The sequence below is a fragment of the Puccinia triticina genome, chromosome 4A (assembly GCF_026914185.1).
Source record: "Puccinia triticina chromosome 4A, complete sequence".
NCBI classification, from domain to species: domain Eukaryota; kingdom Fungi; phylum Basidiomycota; class Pucciniomycetes; order Pucciniales; family Pucciniaceae; genus Puccinia; species Puccinia triticina.
In genome coordinates, this window is record NC_070561.1 from 3,902,542 (window position 1) to 3,917,486 (window position 14,945).

Consider the following 14,945-nt stretch of genomic DNA (forward strand, 5'->3'; position numbering starts at 1 on the left):
TTCTGCACGAACCCCAATCCAACTGTGAACAGGAAGGTTGCCAGGTAGGCAGGGACAAAATACTCTCTTGCTTACTTTGACAGTTACTCATTTTTTGTTGGATTCAAGGGAAAAAGTCTAAGGCTGTCAGGCACTGAGACACTAAGTCCATGTGTCTACAATGCACAGTACATGTTTTATAACCTAACACCACCCGCAAATGGGTGTGGTTTCCTCCGCAGCCACACCCAGTGGTTTTCGCGCGGAACTCGCGCGGCCCCCCGAAAACTTGTGCGGCCCCCGGACCCCCTAGCTGCGTATCATTCGGGGTGCTTGTGGGGCCGACCGGTCATCAAGGCATACACCTCGATGACCGTCTCAATTGAACGGTCATCAAGGTGTATGCTTTGATGACCGGTCGGCTCTTGATGACCAGAGCCGGCCGGTCATCAAGGCATACACCTCGATGACCGTCTCAATTGAACGGTCATCGAGGTGTATGCCTTGATGACCGGTCGGCTCCGTTCATCAAGGACCTCAATGACCTCAATGACCGGAGCCGGCCGGTCATCTGGATACCACACCTCAATGACCGTTCTCGATGACCGTCTCAATTGAACGGTCATCGAGGTGTATGCGTTGAAGACCGGTTGGCTCCAGTCATCAAGGTACCTAAATATGTACCTCAAGGGCCAGCCAGCTGGCCGGTCATCGCGGTGTATCGATGACCGGAGCTGACAGTTCATCAACGCATACACCTCGATGACCGGAGCTGACCGGTCATCGAGGTGTGGTATCCAGATGTCCAGCTGGCTCCGGTCATTGAGGTCCTTGATGACTGGAGCCGACCGGTCATCAAGGCATAAACCTCGATGACCGTCCCATTGAGACGGTCATTGAGGTGTGGTATTCAGATGACTGGCCGGCTCCGGTCATTGAGGTCCTTGATGACCGGAGCTGACCAGCCATCAAGGCATACACCTCGATGACCGTTCAATTGAGACGGTCATCAAGGTGTGGTATCCAGATGACCGGCCGGCTCCGGTAATTGAGGTCATTGAGGTCCTTGATGACCGGAGCCGACCGGTCACCAAGGACCTCAATGACCGGAGCCGGCCAGTCATCTGAATACCACACCTTGATGACCGTTCAATTGAGATGGTCATTGAAGTATACAGATGACCGGCCGGCTCCGGTCATCGAGGTTTATGCCTTGATGATTGGTCGGCTCCGGTCATCAAGGTACTATGTACCTCAATGACCAGCCAGCTGGCCGGTCATCAAGGTTTATGTATACCTCAATGACCGTTCAGATGGTCACTGAGGTACATTTATACAACCTCAATGACCAGCCAGCTCGCCGGTCATTGAGATTTATGCTGATGACCGGTCGGCCCCATAAGGAACCCAAATGATATGCAGCTAGGGGGTCCGGGGGCCGCACAAGTTTTCGGGGGGCCGCGCGAGTTCCGCAGCAAAACCACTGGGTGTGGCTGTGGAGAAAACCACACCCGTTTGCGGGTGGTGTAATGGTTAAAGACTGCTTTAATAATTGACTCATGTACGTGAAGTCAAGAGTTCAATTCCCTGTCATTACATTGATTATGTACCTTTTATTCATATGTACTATTATTATGCACTTACTACATATTTCACATTCTTTTGAATATGTAATTAACCTTATTTCACACTGATTACATATTTGTACATACAGAGAGAGATAATCTTATCTCTCTGTGTATTTATCCACCTGTGGCCACCTCTAGACCCCATACTATGCAGTAACCTAAAACCCATATTAAGTCGCTGCATACCGCCTTTCTGGCAGGCAAAATAAACACCCTGGAAAACCCAGGGTACCTAAAAAACCTGCCTTTGGGACTCCGACAAAATTTCCCTAAGTCCCCTCATTAGCCGGCCAACCCTGCTACATCACTCACCGTCCGCTCACATCACATCCCCCGCCACCTGTCGCCCGCTCACATCACTCCCCCCGCCACCGTTGTCACATCATATCCACCCGTCCGCGGTCTTACACAATCCGGAGTCATATGACCCCGGCTCCGCCCTCATCACACCATCCTTGGGGGACAAACTGACCTCCGAAGTCAATCCGCTTTGTTTGAACGCTTCAGTATTCATCAGCAACATCATCTACTGTCTACACCCATTCCGGCCTTCCCTTATCATCCCACATCCAATGTACAACTAGGTCAGAAGTCAGTCACTCATTCGTACTTCACATCTCCTTGTCAACTTCCAAATAGCCATTCGGTCCAAATTACTCCTCTTATGCTCTACAACTCAAGCTTCATCAGTTTTAATGTTTTCTACAAACATTTATTTTTCTTCTTCATTTGGTTTTGCGTGTTGTTGGATCAATACCAAGTCACTCGTAATTTACATGCAACATCTCGGGTGTAAATGATGATGGAGTCGCTCCTAGGGGCAAGATTCTTTTGAATGAGAAACTTGCAAGTACTCGAATACTTCATGACAAAGGAAAAGATTGCTAAGATGATTGCTTAGGTTTGCTTTTTGGTCAACACAAGGGACGGGGACACAACTACATAGAGCAATGCAAACTACAAGCACTAAAAAAGAGGTTGAGTGAACGATGAGATGAGATTTGATGTAGTGAGCGTGCATTGTAGATTTTTCTGGCCAAAGCAGGCTAAATACAGCGCGGAAAAGAGACAGCTGATACCAGGAACATCAAGAGGAGAAAACGGTGATACTGGCTAATCCAAGCGCAAATAATCTATCTAAAAACTTTATTCAGAGCCACCTGGGATTGGGATGTATTCAGAGTGAGGAGTCATTGATCTCTCCTTGCAAAAATGACCGGTCGAGTTAATAAGAGCAAGATTCTGTCTGGTGAGTATGCAGCGGTTGGGAGCGGGTGAAGCAATTCCGTCACCCAGCTCCGAGGACGATGTATTGTCTTCAGAATCTGGGACACGGTTCTTAGATTTGCGAGCATGGAATTTGGGGTTCGGTTTCTTGACTCCCTTAGAAGCAACGGGAACTTTGCAGCCATATCTCTTCACGCCCTTTCCCGAGGGATCCTTACTAATGATTTGGCTCCCGTTGAAGCCAACAGTGATACCTGGAGCTTCGTCTTCATCCGAGTCAGGCTCGCGCCCAATGATGCTGATCTGACCTTCTGAAGAATCAGGGGGAGGTGGACCAATAAGTCGGACCCACCCGTTGGCAAAGGTTGTCAGAATACGGCAAGTCTGAGCGATCCGCATATCTGATGGCCGGGCACAAAAGTCTCCCGGTACAACACCCTTGCTATTTGGGTGGACCTGCAAGGTAACATCGAGTGCGCTCAACTTTTGTACGGTTTTGGTACCTGGCCAACCACCAGTCCAGACTCCGTGGGTAGCTATGGCTGAGGAAAGAAAGAAATAAGTGATCAATCAATCGGAGAGGTTGGCTACAGATGATGAATGGTACAACTTACACAGCGCTTGCCTGAGCTTTGTTCGAATTTCTGCTGCATTGGCAACCTTACTACCTAATGAAAGAGTTGTAAAATAAGCGGTATATCTCAACTGTTTTAGTCAAATCAAAGTTAACTTACCAAGATCGTACGGACAATCACCATGCTCAGGATCTTTACCGGAGCAACGTTTGCGCTTTGTGCTTGGGCGAGGGTAGTCACCCGAGATTTCTTTGACCGCTTGTTGGCCGTTGATGAAGTTGTAGAACAACTGGAAGGTATTAGCACCTTTCTCCAGCACATCGAGGAATTCCTCAGCCAATATGCTCCCCCCGGTTATAAGTTCAGGGTTGTCAGGGTTGCGCGAAGCCAACACAAAGAAACCTTCAACCTGATGCGAAGTGCTCAGATTTTTGAGCTGAAAAAAAGAAAAACATAAGTTAGTTACATTCATCAGAAAGAGGGGAATGAGCGTAGTTTCACTTACGTTGCGCTTCATTTTGCGGACCCACATGTTGAGTTTGAATTGTTCACGTTTTTTCCACTGAGTGACAGCAACTTCGGATTGCTTGGAGCCTGGCGCGACATTATCAGGTGGAGATATGGTGTCAAAGAACTCTTGATCCCGCCACTGATCTTTTGTCTCTTCATCCAACTGCTGCCACAGCTCTCCACACTGCACCATTCGGTCGGAAATGGTCTGCAATTCTAGAATAGAAAGGTGGTCAGGAGGTGACCTTTGTAACTTGGAAGCAAAATAAAATCAACTTACTATTGTGGTAAATTGGGCTAGCAACTTTGTTGTAAACACAGAAGTTGTTGAAATTGGTCGGTCCTCGGATACGGACTTCGTTTCCAAGGTAATGAAGAGCTGGCTGCGGGTACAATCTCCTATCAATGACAATGAGGTGGACAGACCTCTGATACTGACAATATGCCTCTTCAAGGGCAAGTTTGTCATCAGGAGTCAGGCAGACATACATAGCGTATTTGGTTGCGCGGTCGTGGAGTCGGTCAAGGGGTTTGGTTTGAATCTTCTCCATAACTTCGGGGGGGCACATTGCCTTTTGGATGGTGGAGAGTCGTCAATTGAGTCTTCCACATTGGGGTCATTTGCAGGGCCGGGTTCCTGGGATCAAGGAGCATCGGACAACGGAATGCGCATCTGGGTTTCTGCTGAATTAATTTCGGCAGGAGCTGCTGGGGTTGGCTCAGGTGGGACCACATCCTTGGCGCAAGGACGAGAAGGCGCTTTGCGACGTGGGGCACGCTTTTTCGGAGGCGGTTTCGAGACAGAAGGGGCGGAGAACTGGAAAGATGGATTTCTTCCAGGAAGCGGAGATGAAAAAGTGTATTTGAACGGAGAACCTTGCGGTGTGGACTGCAACAATTGAGTAGGGGGTGCAGCGCGCTCAAGAGGGGATTGCAGGAACAGAACTTGGGAATGGTGCCCCTGTGGGCCAATGTGGCCAGAGTAGTTTGAGTGAGAGGCAGGAGAGTGTGAAAGCTGGACCGGATTACCACGCGCAGCGACTGGGAAGCCAGATGAATTCTGAAAGGATTGGTAATCATGAGGGGAGGCGCTGATACCGCGCGAGCAAGTAGGGGCTTGAGCAGGATTTCCAAAGAGGTTTGGTCCAACGTAAGAGTTGGGGTGCCCCATGCCCGGAGAGAAACGTCCAAGGGGGTAAATCTCAGATCCAGATTTGCTGACGCTGGGAGGTGCATGGTGGTGTTGGGCCGCTGTTTATGTTGAGCAATACAAGTCAGGAGAATGTACGAGTACAAGGGATTTAGTTGTTGTGAAATTTCAGCTTACAATAAAGAGGTACGCCACCATAACCGGTTTGGTGGTTTCCGTGTGGTTGAGACATGGAGTGCTGATATAACAAAGTATAATAAAGGCATCAGTTTCACCAATGCGAAGAGGCTAAAAACTCCAATGGATAGGCTTACTGAAAGCCGTGAGGTGAATAGAAAAATCCAGGATGCCGGACAAAGAACCGGTTGGGTGAGGGAAGAGAACCGGTCAGGTGAGGGAAGAGATCCAGTTGGGTGAGGGAATAGAACTGGTCGGGTGGGGGAAGATAACCGGTCGGGTGGGGACAAATCACAGCCTACATAGATGGAAGGGATGCGGGCATGGATCGGTGAGGGATCTGGCAGGGCGTGAACCGGCTGGGCTGTGGTTGAGAACGTGTGATCCGCAGTCATCCGCAGTGACATGTGGTTTTTTTTTACGGACCATTTTGGCTGAATTGTGGTTATTGACCCTCCCAGAACATTCCATGTCATTCCATCCCTGGTTCAAGAAAGCTTTCGTAAAAATGTGGCTCATGGAATAACAGCGGTGCGCAGCGTTCCATGACATTCCATCATGGTTGATTGGTAGGACAGCAGCGCACAGAATTGAGGAAGTTTGATCAGTGTTCGATTAGATTCCTTTGTAGCAGGGGGCACCTGCGGAGAGAGCACCTGAGGTTCACGGCCGCAGGTGCTGGCAGCTGAGGTTCACAGCTGGATGTGCTGGCACCTGAGGTTTATGTCTGCAACTTCGCCCATTTGGGTGTAACACAGTAAAATAACCCAAGTTTTATTATGTTGAATACTACTATCAGGCTTGTCAAAATTTGCTATCAGGTGCAGGCTTGCTAAAATTGGCTATCAAGATGGATTTCCTGGTGTAACTGAATATAGGACAGCAGCTGAAGGTACCAGAAACCAATGAATGCTTTTTCCTATATATATGAAAAAATCAAAACTGAACAATATGCTAAATAGGCCTGCAATCAAATATAAATTGCTAATTTAATAATTCAAACCAATTTTATTAGTTAAGCAATAATCATTCACAATTAATGTGACTTTCCAAAATGGTATAGGCAGTTTCAATTTTAGGATGGTTCACAAACTCTGCAAACAATCAAGAAACAGTGAAGCGGTTTAATCAAATAAAATTAATTATATAACCATGTGTGAAAATTGAATTACCTGATAAATTTAATTTATCTAATTATATAACCATGTGTGAAAATTGGATTACCTGATAGATTTAATTCATCTTATTTTACAATGTAAATAAGGTGTGGATGAATGATTAAGTAACATGATTGACATTGACTAAAAAGTTATTCAGTATAATCAAGCTGGTGTTCCCAGCTCTTGAAATTGGTAGTCAAGAGAATAAGGGTGGCAGAATTAATAAACTACTCAGATTTTGGTGTGATACAATTGAAAATTAATAACTATTTATATCAACTGTGCTCTTGGATTACACATTAAGTTAAATATGATTTTTGATTTAACCTACAGATTCAAACAAGATATGGATCAATGATGAGTCATATCATGTGAGATACCCATTTCAAGGGTTGTTGGGCCAATATTTTTCTGAAATAATGGTAACAGTATCTTTACTGGATGAATATTGAATTTTATTCACTTGTTGTTGACAGCAAGGTTTTCATGAATTACCTTTTACATGCCCCTGGAAAAGAAGTGGTACCTTTGAAGCTCACTGTGCCTGTTTGCGTGCAAACAGACCTGGCAAAGGAGCGTGTTGCAAGCATTTATTTGCCTTGTATTTGTGTGCAAGCCTAGATATTTCATTATTTTGTCATCTGTTTGTGCACAAATGGAAGAGGCCAGCAGGATGTTTCAATATTTACCGTGTCCATATGCGCCCAAAAGGACAAGGTCAAAGAGTGCTGTGACCATTTGGCGAGGGGGCTAACACAACAATTTTTTCAAATTCAGATTTGAAGACAAAGGTGTTTTGCACGGCCAAAGAGTTTTTCAGATTGAGAAATTCTCTGGCACCGGAATTGATGTTCAGCTCAACAGAAATATTTTGATTGAAAAACTTGCAAGCAAAAAATGTATACAAGAGAACAACTGCAAATTAGAAATGAGCGCTGAATTTTGCTACAAGACAAACAGCAAGCAATATTTGATGATCTACGACTCAGCATCTGATATTAGGTTGTCTTCAACATCTTCTCCATCATCAACATTTACATCTAGAACTGCATCCTCAAGGATTTCATCAATATCAGGCGCTGGAACGGTCTGGGATTCAAGTTGCTCAATTTGTTGAATCAAGGCATGCCATTCGGAAATTGAGTGTCAATTATTTATAGGTTGGCAGCGCAACCATAGCCAAACTAGATTGTCTGACCAATCACAGATCAATTCCTCGTGTTCTTTGAGTCAGAGTTGTAGCTCGCTGCAGATCACCTTCATTTTGGCCTTGCGAGTTAAATCGCCTAGCATGATGTCGTCAATCCAATCAGTATCAAGATTTTGAGTGTTTTGAAGCTGATCAACACCTGTTAAATCACAACCAATGTTCTTCAATCATCAAAAGTTTAACCTGGAGAAAGGCTGTGGCAGGAACTTACAAGTACTGATGTAATCAATTGTAGTTTTAATCTTGGTATGGTGGGCAACAGCCCATCCCTTAGCTCAAGCCAATTCTTGTGTGATCAGTTCAAATTCTTCCCGTGTTTGTTGAAGGATTAGAACGCAGTTAATACCTGTCCGAACATCCGGGTCTATAGACCAAGGCGGACTGGAATGGTAGTATAAACCATTGTTCCAGAACCTGTGATCCATAGGGGGTGATCTTCGGCATCGGATAATTGCTGATTGGGGTACTTAGCCTTATATTTTGTGTAGAGTTGGTTAAACGCATCGATGACTTTCTTCACAGCTGGCTGTCGGGCCTTCATTGCCTTGATAATTTTTTCTTTTCCACGAGTTCCAATTCGAGACCCCATCGAGTTGATCAGTGGTTGTCGCTCAGCATTTAGCTGTACAGCTTGTACAAACAGTTCCGCTTTGGCATCCCAGAGAAGGAGCCTGAGTTTCTGCTCTTTGGGGTCTTTAGGTCACAGTATTCATTCATTAGTTCCGTTGTACAACCCAAGAACTGAACTATTTAGCTTACCGCCAGTCTCCACTGCGCTACTCCCAGCGATTTCTTCGCGTTCTATTCTCAGTGTTTCTGAATGTTTGACAATCGAGTCCATGAGCTGACAGATCTGATCTGGACTTTTGAGGAAGATTTCTGGGCTTTGAAGACGAGCCCTAAAGATATGAATTGCTTGTTAGAACTTTACATGAAGTATATAACCAATAGTAAATCAGCTTTACCTCATATGCTTTAGAACTTTACATGAAGTATATAACCAATAGTAAATCAGCTTTACCTCATATGCTCCAAAGTTTCTTCTTGCTTGTACAACGATACCAGTTTTGCTCGGCGCGTTAGCTCTTCCTCATTATGGTCTCCTTGGAAGCTACGCTGGGCAGCCCACTGTTTCTTGAAGAATTGGACAGTGAACTTATGGCCCTCTGGGTCGTGGGGGTTTTGCTTACCAAGCACAAGGCTTAGATTTCTTTGAGTCTCTCGGCGGCGGCGAACGGCAAGAGCAAATTTTCTTTGCAGCCAAAAAGCTAGATTAAACACAGGTCAGATTCATAAAGCGGAACATGATGGACAAAAACGTACTGAGTTTCTTTATGGCACGCTGGTTGTAATGTTTAAGACAATGGGAGATCGAGCTCAGACGATGGTTTCGAGTGGCATATCTCAAGGGGCTGGCCAAAGGGGATAGATAGGACCACATTCTATCCATGCCCTCTCCATTGGAAAGTCCCCACCCTTTGTTAAAGCATGGATGATATTCCAACTGGCAGATTCAGTTATGGACATACGCATGGAATACAGATGTACCAAAGCTGATTCGGTTGCTGTCTTCTGGGAGAAGACCCCTCTGATAATGCAGTGACAATGGAGTAAGATAAGTGTGCGGTCAATCTTGATAACAAACCGGTGTTGAAAGGACAAACCAGCCGAATATACTTATCCATACTACATCCAATGTCATACAGTATCCCAACTTTCCAAGTTGGTTCGACCGTGGAGAGGACAGACTGAATCAGAGCCATTGGGTAGTGTCTCTGCTCACCCGACCTATAGATGTTAGCAAGATGAATTGCTCTGTCATGCCGACAACAGCAGCCCATGAGTCCAGTGTCGTCGCATCCCTTCCATGTAGATTTGTTTTGTTTATCATTGGCGGCCTTGTGAGATTCTGCACATCAATCGGTCTATTTGGATAGGATGTTAGCTCGTGATAAAATTGAAACAGGTGAGAGTCATTATACCTGCTCAGCTGTCATCCCTTCAGACTCTTTGGCTTGGATTGAATTGGACGCCTGGTCAACTTCACTTTGCGGAAGAAAGATTTGAGGTGTTTGAAGGACCTCATAGTTGCGGCTTGCGTTTGTTTGGTGACGGTGCTGAAAATTGCCATTGAGGCAGACAATCAAACGATCTCGGGTAGATTCCGAGTAATCTTCCGGGTTGGGAGGCCTTGGCCCAAAGCAGGCAGGACATGATTTACATGCTAGTGTTTGTGCTTTACTCAGGTTGAGAGATCGAAAAACAGCCACACTAGTACGCTCTTTGAGTAGACGAAAGAGATCAACGGCCGCTGTAAAGGGCTTTTGCATTTCCCTAGCCTGTAATCACATAAATTAACTCACGAGACCATCAGCCACACTGAACAATATATGGATGACAATACATTGAATGAAAATAACCTACATGTTTTGCGTTGCGAGCACACAGCCGTTGAGAGCGAGGTTCAAGCCAAGCTGTTAAAGCAAGTGTAAATGGGAGAGCTCCGATATGGCAATTGTTCCATAGGTGATTATGGAAAATGAGGAGAGTTACCAAGAACGCTGTTTGGGGTTTGACGGGTGATCCTGCAATGTAACCGTGCTGAAGAAGCCGGACGCCATCCAGGGTACATTCACAAAAGTCGATAACCTTCCTTTCCTGACCTGATTTCTTAATGATGAGTGCTTTGTAGGAATACACAAATCAAATGATGTGCTCACCGCGTATGTCTACCAGATCAACTGATCGACTAGAACGTTTTGAGCAGGTTGGAGAGCAGCTAGAAAAATTGTTATACAAGTTGGGGCCAGACCAGCTCTTTGTGATAACTTTCAGCTTCATATACTCGGCGTGGAGCTGACCAAGTAGTATGTTCCAGTTGTATTCGCGTGCTTTCTGACGGTATCTTTCTTTGTAAGAAGCCATCGCCAAATCTATTTCATCCAGTTCGTCTTTGGAAAAATTGCCCCATTCAGATTTGTCTTCAGCTTGGTTCTGATTGGCTGATTCCTGCTGGGCATCGAATGGATAGTCGTGGCTTGTCCGATCCAAGATGTTTCCAATGTCAGGAGGCTGAGCTGCTTGTTCACGCTGGCAACCAACTTCAGCTTGTCGCTGTAACCGCGATAACGTGGCTGCATTCCTGTCAGAGTAAACCTGCCTCCGGTGAGTCTGAGTGCGGTTTGCATTTCGGATGCGCATTTGGGTGGACGGCATAACCGGAGAGACTAAGCGGGTGAGCTGCTGGTGATGGGGAAAGTGGTGGTGGGTGAGCTGCTGTTGATGGGGAAAGGTACTTGTCTGAAGTGGAATGTACGTACCTGCACCCAGATGTTTTGAGCCCGGCGGGGATGGCGGTATTTTGTCTCGGCGGTTGAGGTGATGTGGGTTGGGGGATGTGATAAGGGCGGAGCCGGGGTTACATGTGGGTGATGCCGGTGTGATGCAGACGGGGGGATGTGATGTGAGCCAGTGGTCAGTCATGTAGCAGTAATGTCACCTGTAGTATGACGGGTGATGACTGGTGCGTCTCAGAGGTTGGACTTGGGGGAATTTGGCGGAGTCCGAATTGCAGGTTTTTTAGGTATGCTGGGTTTCCCAGGGTTTTTGTTTTGCCTGCCAGAAAGGCGGTATGCAGGGACATAATATGGGTTTTGAGTTACCGCATACTATGGGGTTTAGAGGTGGCCACAGGTGTATTTATCCTGATTAAGCTCAATGTATGTACAAATGGGGAGATTACATACCCATTTATGTAAATCCCCTTCTGAATTCCGTGATCACTCCTCCTTGGAGTTAAGGATCCCTCAGGAACTTGACTCGAAGGAGGGAGCTGATCCCTGCAATATAAAAAGGGAGGTCTCTCCCCTGTAGAGACTCTCCCACCCAGATTATTGCCATACAAACCCGTGTACCTTACTGAAACTACAGTGAGTGGGGTTTTACATAATCTAACTAACCTTCTTCTTCCTTTAAAGCTTCCTCCTTTCTTTGTGTATCTTCCCCCTAGGTACAGGTGTAATTATCACACCTGTAACCTAGAAGATAAGTGATCTAATCCTTATACGCAACGGCGCTTGGCTGATTTTCGCCGCATCCCCTTACATACGTAAGGGTGCCAGTCCCTCCGCCTCCCGGCCTTGAGTAGGACTTATTTCCACTGGCTCTTGGGCTATAGTGTGACCAATAAACCTGCTTCCGCTACATAACCGCAGCGGATCGCAACCAAAATCCCATCAGAGTTACGTCACATAAGAGACGAACCCTGACAAAGGCGCTCAAATTGAGAGGCAATAGACTCACACATCTCAGTACCCACACTTCATCCACTACCAGATATCCTGAGTGGGATATCCAGTAAGAAATCCAGGATACCCTGTATCCCAAAGCACACTCCGTAATAGGAGTGTGCCAAAGCACACTCTGTAATGGGAGTGTGCCAAAGCACACTCTGTAATAGGAGTGTGCCAAAGCACACTCTGTAATATATCCCAAAGCACACTCCGTAATAGGAGTGTGCCAAAGCACACTCCGTAATAGGAGTGTGCCAAAGCACACTCCGTAATAGGAGTGTGCCAAAGCACACTCCGTAATAGGAGTGTGCCAAAGCACACTCCGTAATAGGAGTGTGCCAAAGCACACTCCGTAATAGGAGTGTGCCAAAGCACACTCCGTAATAGGAGTGTGCCAAAGCACACTCCGTAATAGGAGTGTGCCAAAGCACACTCCGTAATAGGAGTGTGCCAAAGCACACTCCGTAATAGGAGTGTGCCAAAGCACACTCCGTAATAGGAGTGTGCCAAAGCACACTCCGTAATGGGAGTGTGCCAAAGCACACTCCGTAATGGGAGTGTGCCAAAGCACACTCCGTAATGGGAGTGTGCCAAAGCACACTCCGTAATAGGAGTGTGCCAAAGCACACTCCGTAATAGGAGTGTGCCAAAGCACACTCCGTAATAGGAGTGTGCCAAAGCACACTCCGTAATAGGAGTGTGCCAAAGCACACTCCGTAATAGGAGTGTGCCAAAGCACACTCCGTAATAGGAGTGTGCCAAAGCACACTCCGTAATAGGAGTGTGCCAAAGCACACTCCGTAATAGGAGTGTGCCAAAGCACACTCCGTAATAGGAGTGTGCCAAAGCACACTCCGTAATAGGAGTGTGCCAAAGCACACTCCGTAATAGGAGTGTGCCAAAGCACACTCCGTAATAGGAGTGTGCCAAAGCACACTCCGTAATAGGAGTGTGCCAAAGCACACTCCGTAATAGGAGTGTGCCAAAGCACACTCCGTAATAGGAGTGTGCCAAAGCACACTCCGTAATAGGAGTGTGCCAAAGCACACTCCGTAATAGGAGTGTGCCAAAGCACACTCCGTAATAGGAGTGTGCCAAAGCACACTCCGTAATAGGAGTGTGCCAAAGCACACTCCGTAATAGGAGTGTGCCAAAGCACACTCCGTAATAGGAGTGTGCCAAAGCACACTCCGTAATAGGAGTGTGCCAAAGCACACTCCGTAATAGGAGTGTGCCAAAGCACACTCCGTAATAGGAGTGTGCCAAAGCACACTCCGTAATAGGAGTGTGCCAAAGCACACTCCGTAATAGGAGTGTGCCAAAGCACACTCCGTAATAGGAGTGTGCCAAAGCACACTCCGTAATAGGAGTGTGCCAAAGCACACTCCGTAATAGGAGTGTGCCAAAGCACACTCCGTAATAGGAGTGTGCCAAAGCACACTCCGTAATAGGAGTGTGCCAAAGCACACTCCGTAATAGGAGTGTGCCAAAGCACACTCCGTAATAGGAGTGTGCCAAAGCACACTCCGTAATAGGAGTGTGCCAAAGCACACTCCGTAATAGGAGTGTGCCAAAGCACACTCCGTAATAGGAGTGTGCCAAAGCACACTCCGTAATAGGAGTGTGCCAAAGCACACTCCGTAATAGGAGTGTGCCAAAGCACACTCCGTAATAGGAGTGTGCCAAAGCACACTCCGTAATAGGAGTGTGCCAAAGCACACTCCGTAATAGGAGTGTGCCAAAGCACACTCCGTAATAGGAGTGTGCCAAAGCACACTCCGTAATAGGAGTGTGCCAAAGCACACTCCGTAATAGGAGTGTGCCAAAGCAAACTCCGTAATAGGAGTGTGCCAAAGCACACTCCGTAATAGGAGTGTGCCAAAGCACACTCCGTAATAGGAGTGTGCCAAAGCACACTCCGTAATAGGAGTGTGCCAAATCACACTCCGTAATAGGAGTGTGCCAAAGCACACTCCATAATAGGAGTGTGCCAAAGCACACTCCGTAATAGGAGTGTGCCAAATCACGTAAAGAAATTCTAACCACGTTGGAGTTAGACATCAGCACAGTTTTGATAAACGTCAGTAGGCCATCAGCAAAACAGTTCACATTGCGGGCTCCTGTTCCCCCCCCCCCCCCCCCCGATCAACCCATGCTAACCATCCCTTCACCCCGGCGCTTGTTCCCCCATCTCTGCCTCATTTCCTCTCTCTCCCGCTCAAGTTCCTGAAATGCAACAGTTAACGGAGCGCCAACAACTTCTCCGCGAGCTCTTTTTCTTGTACATGGTACTCTTCGATTACAATCTCGACACCATTATTACTCACCAAAAGAAAAATACCCCTCGCAAGACATGGAATGACTTGTTACTCAGCAACTTGGCCGATATAACCGAACTTCTCAAAGCGATTCTCAGCTCTTGGTATCTGCAACCTGTGCAATCGTTAAGGGTACAAGATGAATATGACTCTGCCGCTGTGTTTTGCATGGAAGACTCAACATTCAAACAGGTGCTGCAAACGCCAAAAGATGGCTTCTTATACGTCTTGAATGCCATCTGTGACAATATTGTTTTTATCATCACCGGCCCTTGACCTCAACTTCCTGTGCCACACCAACTAGCGCTGACTATAGAACGCCTTGGCTCGTATGGAAACGGCGCTTTGGTTGGTGCATTGGCTCGGAATCTGAATATAGCTAGCAGGACTGTTATCAAAGTAACTCGCCGCGTGATCAAGGCTTTGGTGTTGGTAGGGGCTACATACTTGAGATGGCCTGACGAGAGTTGCAGGAACAAGATATTGCAAGTGATGAAGAATGAAGGTTTCAAAGGATGTGTCGGTTTTGTTGACAGCACAACCTTCCCAATCTTCCAATGACCCGGCTACAATGGCAAGGTATTTTTTGATTGGAAGAAAAGATACTCTCTTAATGCCCAGGTCGTATGTGATTGTGATAAGAACATCATTGCTTTTATCACAGGATGGCCTGGATCATGCGCGGACAGATTTGTGTATAAAAAGATGGCTCTCTACAA

The 14,945-nt window shown here is 46.6% G+C and overlaps 3 protein-coding genes across 3 annotated transcripts; all 3 read right to left on the bottom strand.

Moving 5' to 3' along the window:
* Nucleotides 1-2,753: 2,753 nt before the first annotated feature.
* Nucleotides 2,754-4,488, bottom strand: PtA15_4A452 (uncharacterized protein; the record flags this gene model as incomplete). Its single annotated transcript, XM_053168337.1, has 6 exons — nt 2,754-3,376; nt 3,449-3,502; nt 3,569-3,845; nt 3,915-4,135; nt 4,200-4,274; nt 4,359-4,488. The coding sequence occupies 6 exons, from the start codon at nt 4,486-4,488 to the stop codon at nt 2,754-2,756; spliced, it is 1,380 nt and encodes a 459-aa protein (XP_053019556.1).
* Nucleotides 4,489-4,562: 74 nt separating this feature from the next.
* PtA15_4A453 (uncharacterized protein) lies at nt 4,563-5,653 on the bottom strand (the record flags this gene model as incomplete). Its single annotated transcript, XM_053168338.1, has 3 exons — nt 4,563-5,170; nt 5,247-5,307; nt 5,384-5,653. 3 exons carry the CDS (start codon nt 5,651-5,653, stop codon nt 4,563-4,565), a joined length of 939 nt encoding a protein of 312 aa, XP_053019557.1.
* Nucleotides 5,654-10,345: 4,692 nt separating this feature from the next.
* PtA15_4A454 (uncharacterized protein) lies at nt 10,346-10,832 on the bottom strand (the record flags this gene model as incomplete). Its single annotated transcript, XM_053168339.1, has 2 exons — nt 10,346-10,395; nt 10,478-10,832. The coding sequence occupies 2 exons, from the start codon at nt 10,830-10,832 to the stop codon at nt 10,346-10,348; spliced, it is 405 nt and encodes a 134-aa protein (XP_053019558.1).
* Nucleotides 10,833-14,945: the final 4,113 nt, after the last annotated feature.